The sequence below is a fragment of the Pituophis catenifer genome, unplaced genomic scaffold (assembly GCF_029215685.1).
Source record: "Pituophis catenifer annectens isolate HBS135680 unplaced genomic scaffold, rPitCat1.0.hap2 SCAF_1, whole genome shotgun sequence".
Taxonomy (NCBI): Eukaryota; Metazoa; Chordata; class Lepidosauria; order Squamata; family Colubridae; genus Pituophis; species Pituophis catenifer.
Window position 1 is genome coordinate 292,858,959 of NW_027256881.1, and position 17,895 is coordinate 292,876,853.

The following is a 17,895-nucleotide window of genomic DNA, read 5'->3' on the forward strand; positions in this document are numbered from 1 at the left end:
CAAGTGTCATTTCTTCAGTGCTGTCACATGAAAAGATATACTTAAATATTTACAAAATGTGAGGGGATTTACTCACTTTTGTGACATACTGTATGTCTATGTATGTGTATAAGTATGAGTTTGGGCAGAAAATAAACTATATAGGTTAAGAGGTGGCTGAAAAGATTCATGGACCAAAACAAAAGTTTCTTCTGTTAAAGGTTTTTGTTTTCCATGATAGAATTATTATTTGTTTTTAAAGTATGATAAAGAAGAAATATGCGATAATGTAGCTAAAAATAAATATATTAATGTGGACCTAAAGTTACTGGTGGACATTTCTATTTTCTTTGCACACAAACATTAGCATCAAGTTAAAGTTATTGTTACCTGTAGCACATATGTCTCAAAACTCAATCTGATGAGTGAAAGGTCCATTTGTATCTACTCTTAATACTTGTCTGTTTCCATATGTGCCATGCTTCAGGACTACACCAGCTTCTGCACATTTGACATTAGCAACCAGTTCTTTTTCACACTGAATCACAAACTGGGAATAGAGTTCTAGCCCAATTTCTTTTTCAATGTTGGCATGATATTGCATTCTTCTTCCTTTCAATTTACCACCCAGTGTGGCTTGTGGTATTACAAGTATGCTGCCTGGCAAATCCAAAACAGACACATATTTGCCATTTTCGCGTTCACTTAATTTCACATTCAGGATTGTATTGACTGCAAAAAATAATAGGGGAAAATACTTGATTAGCAGGTTCAAACACATCATACATTATCAATAACACATGTTTAAATTATCTTTATTTATTGAACACATTTTACATTTATGAAACACATTTATTAGTTTTTAGTATGAAAAAAACTTTAAAAGAACCTGTTTGTGGATTAGTAAAATAATACAGGCCCTGCTCACATAGTCTAAAAAACACGATACAAAGGAAAGAATGGGGAGGGGAAAACAAATGAAAACATTCATACACCAGTTCTTAATCGTCAAATACTGTATAAATTGAAATGCAAGTACTGTGAAGTTTCCTATACCAGCTCAAATAAAACATTTATCTATATGCTAGTTCCCCCTACTGGCTCCCTGAAGCATTTATTTTTCTACACAAAGTCTTAAAAAAATTGGAGCAAGGAAATGATTATAAACTTCAACTAGATAACTTAAGAACTGTTCTCTCTAAAAGTTTCCATCCAGCAAACAGTAAGTCCCACGACCCTTTTTCAAACAACTTTCTGTAATATTGAGATGCCATTCTCAATATTTATTTACTAGTTGAAGGTCCAACTAAACTGTTTCTAAGGACTACTTCCTATTTAATTATAGATTAATTAAATTAATTTATGTAGGAATTGATTTTGTCAAAACAATAATTTAAAAACTATAAAAAGATAAAACAGAATGAGGTACTTGTCTAACTTCTGCAGGCTTGGACATAGTGAAAATTGGACTAGCTTAGGTTTGCTGAGTTCTCTGGCACTGGTAGGTAAGTTGTGTGCTTATGATATTAGCTGTCTGCTGTATTTGTGTTGGTAGCACCTATAAAGCTAACCAAAGGGTGCTTCTGGATGGAAAGCACTTGCCGATGATTTAACTGACTCGTATACAATATTGGATATAGGGCCTCAGAAGCAACAAAGGATTTTGGCCTTATCTGTACTTTTAGAAGAGGATGTACAGTAATTGTACAGTACAGCAAAGTAAACTGCTAGAAGTAGTTTATGAGGTAAGAAAATCTCATCCCTGTCCCATCCGTTTCTTAGTTCTGGTTTTAGTATAGTTTTAAAAAACGTAATATGTGTAGTTTTAATGTTTTAATTATTTTTTCTTCTTGTTTTATAACCTGTAAGCAGCTGACAGATGGGCGGCATAACAATTTAATAAATAAACAAATAAAAATAAATAAAATGTTGGTTTTGTGCCACTTCCCCTGTTTATTTCCACAGCAAACCCTAAAAGATTTTTTGTTAAAAAAATTAAATGCACATATAAATGATACTTAGGTATAAACATAAATATAAGAATTGTATTAATGTTTGCTGCCTCTATTAACAAGAACTGGACATACTGTATGTACAATTGCAGTTTAGAAGGAAATGTCTGTTGTGGTTACAGAACAAACTTTTGTTTGCATACAAACACAATAAACATCGTTTTTAATCACTAGTTCTAAGAATAATTTATCTGGAAAACCTACCCATTTTGGGAATAATATCTTCACTGGCCCCTTTGAAGAAACATACATAGATAATAAGACCACGTTGGATCTATATAAAATGACAAAGATATATTGAAGTATTGTTATATATTTGATTGATTTGGACAGTGTGATTTACTGTTTACCGTAATTTAAAAACAATATTCTGAGTCCAAATAGTGCAACTGTACAATCCTACAAACTTCAATTAACAGATAAGATTCACCAAGTTAAATGAAGCTTGATTTCTGATTACTAAGTATTCAGGAAAAATAATTTATTTCACAATACAATGATAAAATATTTGTATGTCTGTTTTCAATGTTCGGCATGCTAAAAGCAAGTTTCACCTAAGACACATTTTTAAAACAAAGGAAACACTCTTGAAGAGTTTATGCTAGACTAAATTTGAAGACTTCCCTATTGAAATTTCAAATATTACACATTTAGAAATATATTTTAGTGACAAAGTTCTAAATATTTTTATGTTCCAGATGTCCTGAAGACCTGAATCACATTTTTACACATATTTTGAAATATATTCAGAATAGACATATGGCTGCTGTTTTTATCAACTGCATAAGAAAAATCGGAAGGTGCCTACATATTTTTGAAAATAAATATCATTCAGTGGGTTTAGTACAAGCTGCAGAAGAGACATGTGCGTTATGTCAATAGATGTCACACTAGTCAAATCAAACGAATTTTCACATATGGTAAAATCCTAAACCATTAAGTATTTTTCTCAGTGCCGGAAATATTTCTAGTAAGTTAGTTTGCGCACCAGAGGGCAGGCATGGTAATAGCCAGGTGAAATACTTCCGTATTATGAAAAATTCGTTACGGATTACTGCAATAATGCACATTATGAGTTCCTGTTCATTTCAGGAAGGCAGATTACATAAATGTGAAAATCTAATCTGCGGTGTTGTAGAGAGAGATGTGAACCCCGGATCTCTGCGAATCTCGGAGACAGGTCTGTAGGGAAGTTGGGACGAGAGTGATACAAGCATGCAGCAAAGCGAAGAGAATTTGGCCATCAACCCGCAAGATTTGCAAATGCTAATATTACCTCTACCCATCTGGCTTCGGAATCCGGCTCAGCAGGCTTCACTTGCAGCTGCGCGTGCAGACACTGCTGCAATAGCACACGAGCTAGTGGACTCGGGTTTGGGTCAGCCATAAACGCCCGCACACACAAACGAGCAACTCAGAGGAAAGCAAACGCGGCGTCTAGCCTTTTTCTCAAACTCCTCCTCCAGTTCCTCCTCTAAGATGACGCAAACTCCTCTCACTTCTTTTCTTTGTACTCCATGGCCACTGGCTCTTCGTTGAGAGAGAATTCGTTTCTCTGCCCCCTTCACACAACGTACAAAATTAGAAAGCAGTACAGATCGTCCATTGAAAACAATAGATGAATTTAGAATTATTTCACAAAACTTGAAAACACAAGAGAATCTAACTGGTTCCTCCTGTTTTGTACATTAGATATATTTATGGAACATTATTAAATGTTCCAATTATTGTTCAATTATTAAATGTCCCATAAATGTTCCATTATTAAAAGAGATTATTTAGTCTCTTAAATGTACTGTGACACAGCCAAATGATTGAAAGAGAAAGGAAAACTGAATTTTTTATAGAACTCAAAGGACTGCAATAAATTTGGGGAAATGTGTGAAGCTGGTTCAAAGACTGGTTAAAAAGACAGGAAATACCTGGGATACTAGGAATCTGGATGCCTGGAGTGTCATTGGCTGAAGACAGAACAAAGTATGTACAGTTCAGGTACAATGAGCAGTGATGCAGTGGTTAGAATGCAGTACCACAAGCTACTTCTGCTGTCTGCCTGCAGTTCGATTCTCACTGGCTCAAGGTTGACTCAGCCTTCCATCTTTCTGAGATTGGTAAAAGGATGTTGGGGACAATATGCTGACTCTATAAACTGCTTAGAGAAGGCTGTAAAGCACTGTGAAGTGGTATATAAATCTAAGTGCTATTGCTATAAGAGGAGATGGGTAACTTGATCATGAAATGAAATCAATAGGTTCTCACTTTGTGATTCTCACCATAGTGTGGAGAGGAAGAAACAAAGCTTCGAGATTGGAAAACATACAAAAAGAAGTGTTGGTGTTGGTAGGAGATGCATACAGATCATGGACTCTGGGATAAGTTAGTTTTGTCCCAGAAGGAAACCAAGCCCAGAAGAAATAGCTAGGGAAAACAAAAGGAAGTGATTAGCTGAGGGAAGCCAAAAAAGAGCTAGAGAGTTCCACTGAGTCACAAGGATTTCTCAGGAATGGAAAAGAAAGAAGGCAAAAGCTGTAGGTTGAGTAAATGGTGACTCCTGCATCAAGTAGCTTAAGAAAGCAAAAGGGAGATAAAGCAAAGGTTCCTTGACAGAAGGCTCCCCCCCCCATGTGTTTATTGGCGTGCCTACCTCCAGCTTGAGCTCAAGAAGGGTAGGTAAATTCCATCCAGAAAGGGAATCAAACCGGTTGGAGAGGTTTGAGGCCAAGAAGCCATTTGTATGAGGGATGGATGAGCAGATCCCTAGAGTCAGGAGGAGGTGCAAGAGGAACTGATGCAATAGCGGAGGAGAGAAGAACTCTGCTGCAGGAGATATTTGCAACACTGTTGAATTGTATCAGTATCTTTGAATGTAAGAATTTCCAAAAAGGGCCTCTGTTGATTTTGGGTGACAGGGAGAGATTGCATTCTCTAAGCAAGCCTCCCAGCACTTCAGGTTGAGATTCACTCCCATCCAGCTCAATAGAAACTGTTGTGTCAAGTCAGTTGTGCATTTTATCTGTGTAAAGTTGTGTGCAGTATCAGTTGTGCATTATGTGTGTAATTTAGATTGTAGTTGTTTATGATTGTCATCTGATGCAAGTAGTAAAATAAAGCTGTTCTGTTTTTGGTTCTGAAACCAAGAAAAATATATAGCCTGTTCAGAACAAGAAAGGTCATGGGTTATATTAGATGTAGAATGGGGGATGCCCTGTAGAGCACTCTGCTTAATAGGAGGCTGAAAAAAGGATTTTGTTTTCAGATAGGAGTCAGGAAATTGACCCAGACTTTTTTGGGAGCTTCATTTGGGGTATAGTTTTCTCAAACTTTGATCTAGTTACTGTGTGAAAAACAGTGTCATCCAAAGAGCTATGTTTAAATGTCATGTACTTTAGAGGGAAATTTATTGTTTCTGATTCCAATCCAAGCAACGCAAAGGGCAGCAGGCACCAGTTGCAATCATTTTTAAAATGTATTTCCTTTCGTGGGTAAACTAGCACAACTATGCTAGGTTACTTGCTTTTTGTGTGAGTGGGAGAAGGTGGGATGGATAAAAAAGAACTAAAAACTTTAAAAGGCAATTTTAAAAAACGATGCCATGGATACTAGGCTATTTTAGAGATTAGTAATATTGGGGGTTGCACCTCTTGCAGTGTTACTTTAATTAATTATTGATTGGGGGCCATCGCCTAGAAGTGCCCAATGCTAGTAGCTCCAACCCCGTTGGGGAAAAGCAGTTAATGTAATGAAGCGGGCTCTGATGGATGACCACTGGATAACTTTCTATTCACTCTATTCTAAAAAGCAATGCATCCGGCTGGAAAGAGTACAAACTCAGCCAAGGTCCTTTTGGTTCCTCTAGGAGGCCTCTAAGTTGTCAGAAGAAAGGAACATTCTAATGACATACATCTTAAGGGTTGGTTAGGTCAAGGGGATCCACATGAGTTAAAAGTTGTCCATCGTTAAAAGATAAAAGAGATGCTTCAGTAATCTACAAAAAGAATTATGATTGTTTTGCAAAGAAACTCTGTAATGTCAATTAAAATTGATAAATGTATAGGACCATATGAACTGCTGACTTCAAAAGAATCCTTTGTCTAGAAGGGTATAAAACCATTGTACCTAATTCCTGTCTTTGTTCAACGCTTCATGTACAGAGCCTTGAACCTATTGCGCAATATATAAAATCTGTCTCTGATCAACCCAAAAGTTGTGTTTGTCTTATTAAATCCACAACATTTATGGCACCCCAGATGGGACTACAAGGCAGAGAACTTTTGTTCTACCAGACAGCCTGCCTCAGCGGGAATCGACACCTCTCCAAGGAAAATCCACTGGCCGGCCATTAGGACTCCTTTGAAGTCCATGGAGATTCAGTGAGGAGGTGCCGTAAACCCGCTGACGAAGACAGGCCAGTCAAGAATCCTTGAAGGTTGATCAGACAACAGAGACTCAACAAAAATACATAAGAAGAAAAAAGAAAGGAAGGAAGAGGAAAAGAAAACAGGTAAGTATAAATCAGAGAGTTAAAGTCTCTCTGTTTAGAGGTACCTACCCATTAAAGGGGTGGAAGAGTGAGATCTGATCAATCTCCTAGGAGACCAGTTGGCGAGCTGAAGTCTCTGGAATTAAGTATTTAATTATTGGAATTAAGTACTAAGTATTGTGTGTAATCTTATGTGTGGTAAGAGAAGAACTAATTGCAGTGTTATGAATTTTCTGATAAACTGACATTCTTAAACAGCCAGAGTTTACTGTTCTTCCCTCCCGGGGTTTAGCAGGCAGTTAAAAATTAGAGCCTGTCTAAATGGGAAAACAGATAATATGATTTGATCAATTTGGTGTGATTTCTGTTAAATATATATGTATATATATAATGATAGTGTGTAAATTTGGATGGAATTTAATTGATTGTGATATGTGTGGCTGCCAGCAAAGTGAGATGATTTGTGCTTGAGGCTGTGAGAGATATTTGAGATTATTGTAATGGTTGGTTTGCATGAAGTGGGATTTTTTGTATGTGAAATTGGTTTAAACAAGAAGTCGATTGCAGTACAAATATGAAAAGCCTGTGTGTTGATAAAGTGAGAAATTAGAGAAATACTAATGTTAGTATAGTAATAATACTGTGTTGCTTTGTTGTAAGAATGCTGAATGGAAGAGAGAAGCGAGGCTTCCTTGCATGCTGTACATTTTTTCCCTCTTCCCCCCCTTCTTTTCCTTTGTAAGAGAGAAACAGTTCCTTTTAACTTTTTTTCCTTTCTCTCACCCCCTCCTTTTTTCCCCTGGGAGATGAGAGGCACGAAAGAGGGAGGGGGGCTACGGTTTAACCATTTTTTTTTCTCTCAGAGGAGCAGCCAGAAAAAGGAGAGGGAAGTGGGTGATCGGCTAATGCTGTTGCTGCTAGGTCTCTTTAATTTGCATATGAAAACTTTTCTGCTCTGAATACAATTTTGATTTTATTTTTTCTGGAAATTTTTGGAGGTTTAAAAACGCTTCATTAAACCTGTACTCAGAATCCTGTTGTTTCGCCAGGCTGGGTTAGCAACATAATTTTAAATCGGATGTTTTAAATTTCTGAGGTTTTAAATTGAGCCGAATCCATTTAATATTTTTAATTATTTTAAATTGGTGTTGTCTTGTTTTTTTAAACAAAATAGGCTGTACACCGCCTTGAGTCTTTCGGGAGAAGGATGGTATAGAAATAAAATTATTTTTATTCTTATTTTTATTCTATCTCAAAGAAATTATTTTGAAAGATTTTTTTAATCTGACTTGCATTTTACTATTGTTTTATTTTTGAAGCTGTCTTTCTTAAATGTTTTTATGTTTGCGTGCATTCTGCATCCTTAACAGATGGCACGTTTGTTCGTTTGTATGTTTGTTTGTTGTTTATTTGTTTGTTTGCTAGTAGCACAAGTTACTGCCCTTTTTGGGAATTGTCACAGAGATGAGTTGGAAATTGCGATGTGTGGTGGGAGAGATTCAGTGGCATTTTTGTCTAAAATGTTGGATTCTGCCTCGAGAGTATGCTTGTTTTTGTTCACTTCAGTTTGCGGGGAGATTAGATAATTGGTGCTGAGGAGCTCATTTGTTTATAGAGGGATATACGGTAGTTGAAGGAAGAGAGGAAGTTTTAAGGGAAGTCAGAAAGTTGCCTTTAAGTTTGTCTACACAGACTTGTGCTGGCTTGGAAATCAGGATGGCAGTGGTAGGAGGAATTGAATGTTATAATAAGAAGGAGTTAGAGAAAGTAGAATTGATGGAAAGGAGAAGGTATGTGATTTGTTTTTGGAAAGTTATGGAAGTTGGCAGATTGAAATGTGGAAGTGCTAAGAAGTAGGAGAGAAGTGGTGATCTGAAGAGAAGTGGTGTTTTTCGTTGACAGAGATCAGATTAAGTGAACAAAGCATTTGAATACACTTAATCAGTGAAGGGAGTGTTGGAAGATTTGAGAAGCTCAATATTAAAAGCACAAGAAAATTCCCCTAAAGAAAATAGGCAGAAACTCCGGCAGAGTTCAGCCCCCACCTTTACCAATGGGCCATTAAGAAACTGAGACGCTGCCTTAATTTCCACAACAAAAGGAAGAATAAAAGATGTGTTTGTTTCTTGCTTGCCTTACTAGGAACAATAAAACTGATTCCAGGAGTTTTGAATTCAGGACGGGGAAAGCTCTGCCTTTCAGCAATCTTTAAAGGGAAAGACTTTTTTTCCCCAACAGGAGTAGTAAACAAAAATCACTCCTGATAGAAAGGAGGGGTAGCGTCTCCGCCTCCATCTATAAACAAGCAAGAATTAAGACAATCCTATGCAAAATTAATTGAATCTGGATCTTGGAGTTTGAAATGGGAGGGACATGAAAGAGGAAGCCTTGAAAATTTGAAACAGGCTTTAACCAGGGCTCCTGTATTGGGTTTGCCAAATTTGGAAAAGCCATTCGGTCTCTTTGTAGACACACACACACACACACACACACACACACACACACACACATACATTGAATTGCACGAGGGGTGTTGGCTCAGAAAGTAGGAAATTGACCTTTGGGGGAGCCCTCATTGTAAACACCCCACATCAAGTCAGAACTACCCTTCAGTGGTGGTTATCTGATTCAAGATTCTAAACAAAAATAAAACAATTTTAATGCAACACAGATTTGATTTTACCTGCAGTTCTCAATTTGAATCAAGCACAGTTCTTAACCAACACCAGATCAATGGATCACCTTGGATGAGAACATTATGGTGTTGAAATAATTGGCTTACATACAAAAACAAGACCTGATTTGGAGGGACACCCCCTGGAGACAAATTGCCTCAAAATTGGTCTGCTCAAACCTTTGAATTGTATTCATTAAATTAAGCTCTATGGACAGGGAGCCTGGATAGCTCAGTGGATAAATGCATTGTAATTTAACACCAGCTGTCTGCAATTACTGTAAATTCGAATCTCACCAGGCTCAAGGTTGACTCAGCCTTCCATCCTTTCTAAGGTAGGTGAATTGAGGACCCAGTTTGTGGGGGGCAATAAGCTGACTTTATGACGGCTATTGCTTAATGCATTGTAACCCTTAGTCTCTGGACATCATTTGGCAAAATATGGGTGGAGTCATTGGGGACTTCAAGCTATTGTACATGAACTTTTAAACTAAGCTATGATTGTATTGGGATCTATCCTTTAGTAACATCAATTATAAACAAATGTGGGTTGCAGCTTTTATCTGCAGTAATGCTACAGCAACAGTGGTGTCAAGAGTTTTACCCAACCTAGACAGATTATCATCATATGAACTGTTGTTTGGAGTAGTTTTCACTACAGGAAGCATATGCATTACTTCCTTGGAAACCAGAGACAAAATATTGAAACAATATGTGTATAACCTGTCCAGATATTTTAAAGTTTTTAGGAAACAAGGACTATTAGCCCAAACACCACCTTTGAAGTTTCCAGTCCACAAATTCCACCACGATGATTGGATGTTAATCCAAACTGGACGGAAGTTAGACCCCAAGTGAACGGGCTCAATCTCATCAAGGAAATCCAGTGAAGTTGATGATCCAAAGGATCCAGCCACCAGTGGGAATAGCATTCTTCATCATCTGGACTATTTTTGTATTTTTTTTTCTTTCTTAGGATTCAGTGGTTGCCTATGCTGTTTCCCAACTGAAAAGGACTACAACTGCTCAGATTCCTTTGCGCACTCGCCCAGATGTATTGGTTTTGTAATTGTGTTTTTAAAGATCTTAGGAGGACAATCCTGGATCCACTGGATGAGACTGATACCAGGTGATCATCAGCCTTGCTGAATCACTCCGGAAGCTGATTCTCTACGCACGGCGGAAGATTTGTAAAGAGGACAACTGCCTTCACATTGTACATATACATATTATTAGCTTTAATATAACACTTTCTTACACATGCTAATGTTATTAGAAGTTTGGGAGTACATTTTGTGGGTATTTGTTTTTCTAATCTTACTAGTAATTTTGTTTTACATATATAAGGAACGTTTTTGTGGTAGACCTAGGATTTTTCTTGCTACTGCTATATCCCAAACCACACGCACCACTCACTCTCTCCCTGACCCTGACGTTGTGAGCTACACACCACAGTGATTATGTTTTGCTTATGGCTTTGGACATTATTTGCTCTTGCATTCTCAAGTAACCATATAGGGAACATTGATTCCCTAGATGACTACACTTTAGGTCAAGTTCACTCACGCCACAAACGCATTGTATATGCACGAGGTCGTTACCTTAGACCTAAGACAACTCCACCACCTAAGGTTCCTATCTTGACATACCCAGCTGAGGGGGGAATAGATAAGGAAAATGGGCTTCTACAACAATTGCATAGAGGAGACTATATATCACGGATTTTGGAATAAAGTCAAGATCTTGTTAAACAGTATAACCCTACCCTAGGTCAGAAATGCTGCTTATGTTTATCTACTAGCCCTACATCTTATCATGCTGTTCCTGTCAAACCACAACTCTGGGTTAGAACAAAGGCTACCAGAAATAAACTTTAAGAAGGGAAAGTGGGGTGGATGGAATCTGTCCAAGACCATTTCAACCTTCAGAATTTCCACTCTGGTTCAACTTGAAGTCCAAATTAGATTTGTGTATCCTTTTTCCACCTGGAAATACTACCTTTCGATATGTTTTTTGAAGGACCAATTCTCAGAGATAAACAGAAGGACCTCTCACTGGAAGTCCCATTGCACTGGCAGGAATGTTTGTGGCAGGGACTTAGGGGTCTGGACTAATGCAAGGAACTACTGAATGCATGCCTTTTCCATAAATCTTCTTATGTGGAAAGGATGCATATTTGTGTTTACCAACAAACTGGACAGGAACATGTAACAAATCAGGTGTGGTCAGAGAAATTGCCAAGGAATTGCAGGATAGGGCTTCCAAGATAGGTCAGAGGTTATAAACAACTGACATGTGGTTTTCTTGGTTGCCTGGATCCGAGTGAATTAATATGGCTGTGGCAGGCCTAGCTTTTATTCCTTGTGCAATCCCTATGCTGAAACATCTATAAATAAGAACAGTAAAGGAGATTCAAGTTGAAAAGGAACTAGCTTTGATAGAACGTTTTCTTAATCAACTTGGTCCATATCCTGTGGAAGAACATAAAGATTCTGAGGCAGACCCATATGAGGAAATGGAACCTGTAGAAAAAGGTAGAGAATCTCCCCAAGAATCAAGAGAGTAGAAAAACAATCAAGAACTACCTATCCTTTACTTTTATTAATTATCTTTTGTTAGACCCTATATATGGTAGATTTGTTTATTGGAATCTTGTATACTCAGAAGTTAAACTTATATGAGAATAGTGAAAGTTTCTGCATTGAAAAACTTTCAGAGGGGGGAATAATGTAATGAAGCGGGCTCTGATGGATGACCACTGGATAACTTTCTATTCACTCTATTCTAAAAAGCAATGCATCCGGCTGGAAAGAGTACAAACTCAGCCAAGGTCCTTTTGGTTCCTCTAGGAGGCCTCTAAGTTGTCAGAAGAAAGGAACATTCTAATGACATACATCTTAAGGGTTGGTTAGGTCAAGGGGATCCACATGAGTTAAAAGTTGTCCATCGTTAAAAGATAAAAGAGATGCTTCAGTAATCTACAAAAAGAATTATGATTGTTTTGCAAAGAAACTCTGTAATGTCAATTAAAATTGATAAATGTATAGGACCATATGAACTGCTGACTTCAAAAGAATCCTTTGTCTAGAAGGGTATAAAACCATTGTACCTAATTCCTGTCTTTGTTCAACGCTTCATGTACAGAGCCTTGAACCTATTGCGCAATATATAAAATCTGTCTCTGATCAACCCAAAAGTTGTGTTTGTCTTATTAAATCCACAACACAGTGAAAGCGTTTTACTCCGTTTTGAAGAGGTTTGAATAACAGGGGACTCTTCCCTCCATGTCCCTCCTGTGTCTGTGTTCTAAAGATGCCTATCTTTAGAGGTAAAAGCAAAGAGGTTTGCTTTTCCAATTCTCAGAAGATCTGGTGGTGGAAGTCTCCATCCTTACAGTAATGAAGATGCTGTATCTGGTATGCAATCTTTCACAGCGGTTAATAGCGTGATGGGAATAGCTGGAAAAGGTTTTGCCCTCGCAGTCTTTAAAAGATTCGAGACCCTTAAGGGAGGAAAGTAACCCATTAAATCGGTGTTTCTCAACCTTGGCAATTTTAAGATGTGTGAGCTTTAACTCCTACAATTCATCCGCCGCTATGCTGAGTTGCCAAGGTTGAGAAACGTATGAAATATAGCGCAGCGAGCGAGGTAGGTCGCAAGTGCCATTCTAGCCAATAGAGTCTACTCTATAGTTCCCCGCGATTAAAAAAAAACAAAAAACAAAAGAACCGCTCTAGCTTTATTGTCCCGGAAATGATTTAGCAAGAACTGGTGCCTGGAAGTCCATAGTATCAGTTTCTCACGGGGGACCCTTCCGGCTTGGTTCCCTTCATTTCCTGTAAGATTTAGGGCGAGCGCCTCCTCGCAGAATGCAAACTCTATCGTTTTAACTCTTGGCTGTCAGATTCACCTGAGCGGTGAATTGCATAGTGTAATTTCCTTCGCAGAAAACTGTAGGGGAGCTGCTTGAGAATAACGCCTGTTAATACTGAAGGGGATTTCGAACAAGATAAATGGTTGGCAATCTCTTCTCCGTAAGGCTGCTAAACCGAGTGGCGGCAAATTTGAAAAAAATGGTAGGCTTTTAAGGCGCAGGTCTTTGTCTCGCTCGTTTCGTAAGTGTGATACATGACTTGCTGTCATATGCAACAATAATGTAGCAATGTTGTGGAATTCTAAGAGGTCCAAGAAGAATAGCAGGCAATTAACTGTGAGATGGGACATCTTCCTACATTGCTATTTTTTTTTTCAAATCGGCAAACTCTAATGCATACCGTAGATCAAGCCTTTGAACGTGTACATTCTTGCTTTTTCTTTAAAGTCATCAAATACGAAGGATGATGTCCTCCAAGACAAACGTAGCAAGATCATGGCTAGAGGGCTTCCGAAACAAAAGCCGATTGAAGGAGTTAAGCAAGTGCTGCTTGTAGCTTCTGGTAAAGGGGGCGTAGGAAAGTCCACAACGGCTGGTAAGTCATTGGTATTATATTAGGAATATGGTATATGCATATCTGTATTTATCGTTTTAATGTATGCATTCCATTTATTATTACTATAATTATTACATTTCCCTGCCTTGTGTGTGTGTGTTTGTAAGGGTATGTGTAAAGGTAAGTAGAACCCACCCCTGATTCATACACATATTCATGCATGCATACGCACACACACACATATACACACATCATGCATACATAACATTCATAAACATGCATGCATACACGCATGTGTGTGCATACATAACATTCATACATACACACATATATTACTCAAGGCAGCAAATGATACAGAAATAGCATTATCAAAAGAACTAGTTTTTTAAAGGTTAATTAAGATGTTCAGTCTTGAAGAAGAAGCTTTTCCCCCCTGATTTATCCAGTAATCCACTTGCCAGCTGTATTGGGTTGCTGACTCTCTAATGCCCAACAAATACTTTGTCTTCTGTAACTTGCCTTATTTCCTGGCCTAAAGATTAGGAAGAAGGAGAAAAAGATCTAGGGTCAGACTGCAGATAAATAGCACCCTAACTGAAAAGAATTCACTATTTCTTCTTATCCCCTCAGTAAATTTTGGAATGTTGCTTTCCAAGCAGCATCCATGGAACAGGGTAAGGAAACTATACAAAGCTTGAAGTCTGGAAGTTTTTCCAGCCCTTTTATGAACAGTGCCATAGGGATCCTTAAGGTGGTGTATATGTGTGTGCATGCATTTTTCATTCCAGAGATTAATCAGAGCAGAGGCATATAACTTTCTTGTGTATGGAGTTTATGTAAGTATGAGAGTCTGACAAGAATGAATACATGTGTTTTGTGTCTGTGCATGGGGAAGGTGTTTGTTCTTTTCTTGAGTTTCTGTCTGTGTTCACAGGAAAGCATATGGAGGGCTGTGTATGTTCTGTGTTGTGTCATGTGTTCAGTAAGGAAAGGATAAGTCTCTGCTCTCCAACATCTTTCCTTAGGGATGAATTAGGGAAATATTTTCAAGAATGTTTTTCTCTGCGAGACATCTGGGTAAGACGAAGGACCAAAGATAGCTCTGCTTTTAATGGAGCTGACTACAGCAGAATGAATAGCTAGCAAGTAGTCTGAGCCTTTGTAATTTTTCTTCAGACAAGGGAGGACTTGAGTTCGCCCATAAATGCTCCAGACAGTTTCTTCTGGCGAGGAGTCACAAGACAGCATTCTCCAGTTGGTTAGAGCTCTGGAAGTTGAGGAAATCACCATCTGGTTCAAACCAACCATGGTTGGTGCTTTAAAAGAACACTTAAGTTCTTCTACTGCCTTTTCTAATCACTTTTGGAAATTGTTCACTGCCTTTTCAGCAATTAGGAATCTTTAGATCAACATGCTTTAAAGTACCCAATAATTTCCCTCAATCTCAGCAAAAGAAGTTTTAACTAAGTACAGGTAGTGCTTGATTTATGACCAAAATCCGCACTGCAATTTCAGTCACTAAGTGATGCACTTATTAAGGAAGTCATGATGTGAGTGGCCCTGATTTTATGAGCTTTTTACAGTGATTGTTAAATAAATCACTACAGTAGTTAAATGAGTAACATAATTATTAAGTGAATCATGCTTTCGTGAAGCAAATCCAGCTTCCTTCAATTTTGTTTGCTTGTCGGAAGCTGGATAGGAAGGTCACAAATCACAATCATGTGACTGCAAGATGTCGCAACTATGATAAATGCAAACCTGTGGCCAAGTGCCCAAATTGTGATACCTGACTGTGAGGATGGTTGAATGTCATCACTTCAAGGACAGGTTGTAAGCTACTTTTTCCTAGGTTGTTGTAACTTTGAACTGTCATTAAATGGTTGTAAGTCAAGAACTATAGAAGAACTGAATAACATTTTTTTTCAATTAAACCACAAAAGGGTGATTAAAAATTTGATTTTAAAAAGTTAAAGAATTTGGAAATAAGAATTTGGAATTAATGACAATTCCAAAATTATAATTTTCTGTGGGAGAATGTTTTGGAGTATGTAATTTAATTATTTAGAAAAGAACATAATAAATAAGACTTCAGAAATTGGATATTAGAGGGATCAAGGAGGAAATAAAAATTATATTTAAAGGAGAAGTGAAATTAAATTTGATTCACTAATACAGAATGAAGCAAACTATTTTAAAACATCAGACATATTGGATATTTTTGAACAATGAACCCAGAAGAGTTGTTCTCTCTATAGATAAAGTTTAAAAGATGCTATGAAATAGAATCGATTTTGCCTGACAAGATTGAGATTGATCTGAAAGTGGATTTAAAAGTGATAGGTTACAAGAATGATCCGGAAAAATATATTACAATGGACATACAAAAGAAACCAGCTGATGTCTTAATAATTAAAAGGCATATACACCAATAGCCTCCCACCGACCAGTTCGTTGTCACAGGGAGGGACTACTCAGGGTACCATCAGTCAAATTATGCCGACTGGCGACTCCCAGAGGAAGGGCCTTCTCTGTGAGAGCTCCAACCCTTTGGAATGAACTGCCCCCTGAGATACAAAATATCCCTGATCTCCGTGCTTTCTGCTGTGCCCTCAAAACCCTGATGTTCCAACAGGCGGGGCTAAACATATGAACATGTGAATGTTTTTAAATGTTATCTAATTTTAGGTTCTATTTAATTGGGCCAAACTATGTTATAATAATAATTTTAATTAGCAATTTTATGATGTTTGTGTATCTATATTTTTCTTGACTGTACACCGCCTTGAGTCCTACGGGAGAAAGGCGGTATAGAAATATAATAAATAAATAAATAAATAAATAAATAAATAAATAAATAAATAAATATACAAATAATAAGAGAGTGACCTGGATAATTTTCCTATATTGGATTTATAAAAAAGATTTATTAAACTTTGAAGAATTTTGTGAGAAGTATAGTTGAGGAGCGTTTGGGGGCAGAATCAAGAGAGAAATCAATCTGGAGTCATTAGGTTCCGACAACCATGCCAAATCTACCCCCTCCTTGAATTCCATTAATTCTTATCCAGCACCAATTTAGTGCTGATCATTAGTTGACCATTAGATTCTTGTGTATAGGCTTGAGCAATCAATCTTAACAGGAATTTAAAATGTGATCCTGATTCTTCGCGCCTGACAGAAGGGGAAAATCAAAAATCAAAAATCAAGTTTTAGGATATTATTTAAGAGGCTAAAGATTGAGAATTTTAGAGAAAGGAATGAAAAGTTGGTTTATTTGATCAAGGTTAGAATAGATATGTTATCTCTGGTAATTTTGCTGACCTCAAAATTAAAACAACTGGATTTTTTATAGACAAGAGATGTGATATGGTAAAAACAGATAATTTATTGTATTTTAAGAGAATATGATAAGTTATTAAAATTGTTTATATATGTTAGGATGAAGGGGGAAATCAATTTATACATTTCCTTTTCTTTATACTCTATTTTTTTCTTCTCTTTTTTCTTCTTTGCACCTTTTATTCCTTCGTTTTGTTTTAATTTGTATTAGTTTTTATTGTTGTAAATTGTATTTTATAAAAAATAAAATGGTTTGTTAAATACATACTTTTCTCTGCCACTTGCAGATGGATTTGACCAATTTTCCAAACAGAACTTTTTTTGGCTCCCCCTCCCCCAAGTTTTCTGTTGCCAGAGACTTACAGTATTCTGCTAATGGACAGACAAGCAAAGCCCAAACTCATTTCCATAATTTCTTTTTAACATTCCAGGTTTACAGCTAATTCAGTCTGCTGTTTTATTGCCAATGATTGCCTCCTTCAATTTCATGAACTCTTTAGAGTTGCAGCTTTTTTTATTCCAAATAATTTTTCCTTTGTTCTTCTCCAGTGCTAGATTTAATTCAAAAAGCCTAGGTTGGCATCCAGCTCCCTGGAAATCTGCCTTCACCCACCTCAGTCATCCTTTGGGTTATATTCCACTTTTGGTAAAATAAGAGAAATGAAGGCCAGGAAGTCCTTTTTCTCAGTTATTGCTCCAGCCTTACAAAATAGACTCCCCTAGAATTAATATTCACACCATCTGTCTTAACTTTTGGAGAGGTACTGTAATTTTTGGAGTATAAGACACACTTTCCCCCCCCCAAAGAGGGTGAAAATTTGGATGTGTCTTATACACCAAATGTAGTCCCACCCTTCGGCTGTTTTCAGCCTCTGCGGGTCACGTTTTCGGCCTCTGCCCGCTGTTTTAGGCCTGTTCCAGGTTGTGGGGATTGCCACAGACATTCGAATGACAAGTGAATTGCCACCACTTTTTAAT

General features: G+C 37.4%; 2 protein-coding genes across 2 annotated transcripts in view; one reads left to right on the forward strand and one right to left on the reverse strand.

Annotated features, from left to right (window-relative positions):
* Positions 1-385: 385 nt before the first annotated feature.
* On the reverse strand, positions 386-3,378 carry DTD2 (D-aminoacyl-tRNA deacylase 2). The gene is made up of 3 exons (XM_070931370.1): positions 3,268-3,378; positions 2,196-2,265; positions 386-711 (listed from the first exon to the last, which is right to left on the reverse strand). The coding sequence occupies exons 1-3, from the start codon at positions 3,376-3,378 to the stop codon at positions 386-388; spliced, it is 507 nt and encodes a 168-aa protein (XP_070787471.1).
* Positions 3,379-13,102: 9,724 nt separating this feature from the next.
* NUBPL (NUBP iron-sulfur cluster assembly factor, mitochondrial) overlaps positions 13,103-17,895 on the forward strand; it is a 57,308-nt gene continuing 52,515 nt past the window's right edge. Inside the window, exons 1-2 of the mRNA XM_070931371.1 lie at positions 13,103-13,221; positions 13,467-13,614. Coding sequence (XP_070787472.1) covers positions 13,159-13,221; positions 13,467-13,614 — 211 coding nt within the window. The 5' untranslated portion in view covers positions 13,103-13,158. The remainder of the gene's footprint in view (positions 13,222-13,466; positions 13,615-17,895) is intronic.

What these genes read in the sequence shown, in the direction of transcription:
- DTD2 (XM_070931370.1), bottom strand. Translation starts at nt 3,378, where the DNA reads ATGGCTGACCCAAACCCGAGTCCACTAGCTCGTGTGCTATTGCAGCAG. An exon ending in CCGAAGCCAGATGGGTAGAG is followed by an intron (nt 2,266 to 3,267) that starts GTAATATTAGCA and finishes CATTTTATATAG; the next exon opens with ATCCAACGTGGTCTTATTAT. An exon ending in AGATATTATTCCCAAAATGG is followed by an intron (nt 712 to 2,195) that starts GTAGGTTTTCCA and finishes TATTTTTTGCAG; the next exon opens with TCAATACAATCCTGAATGTG.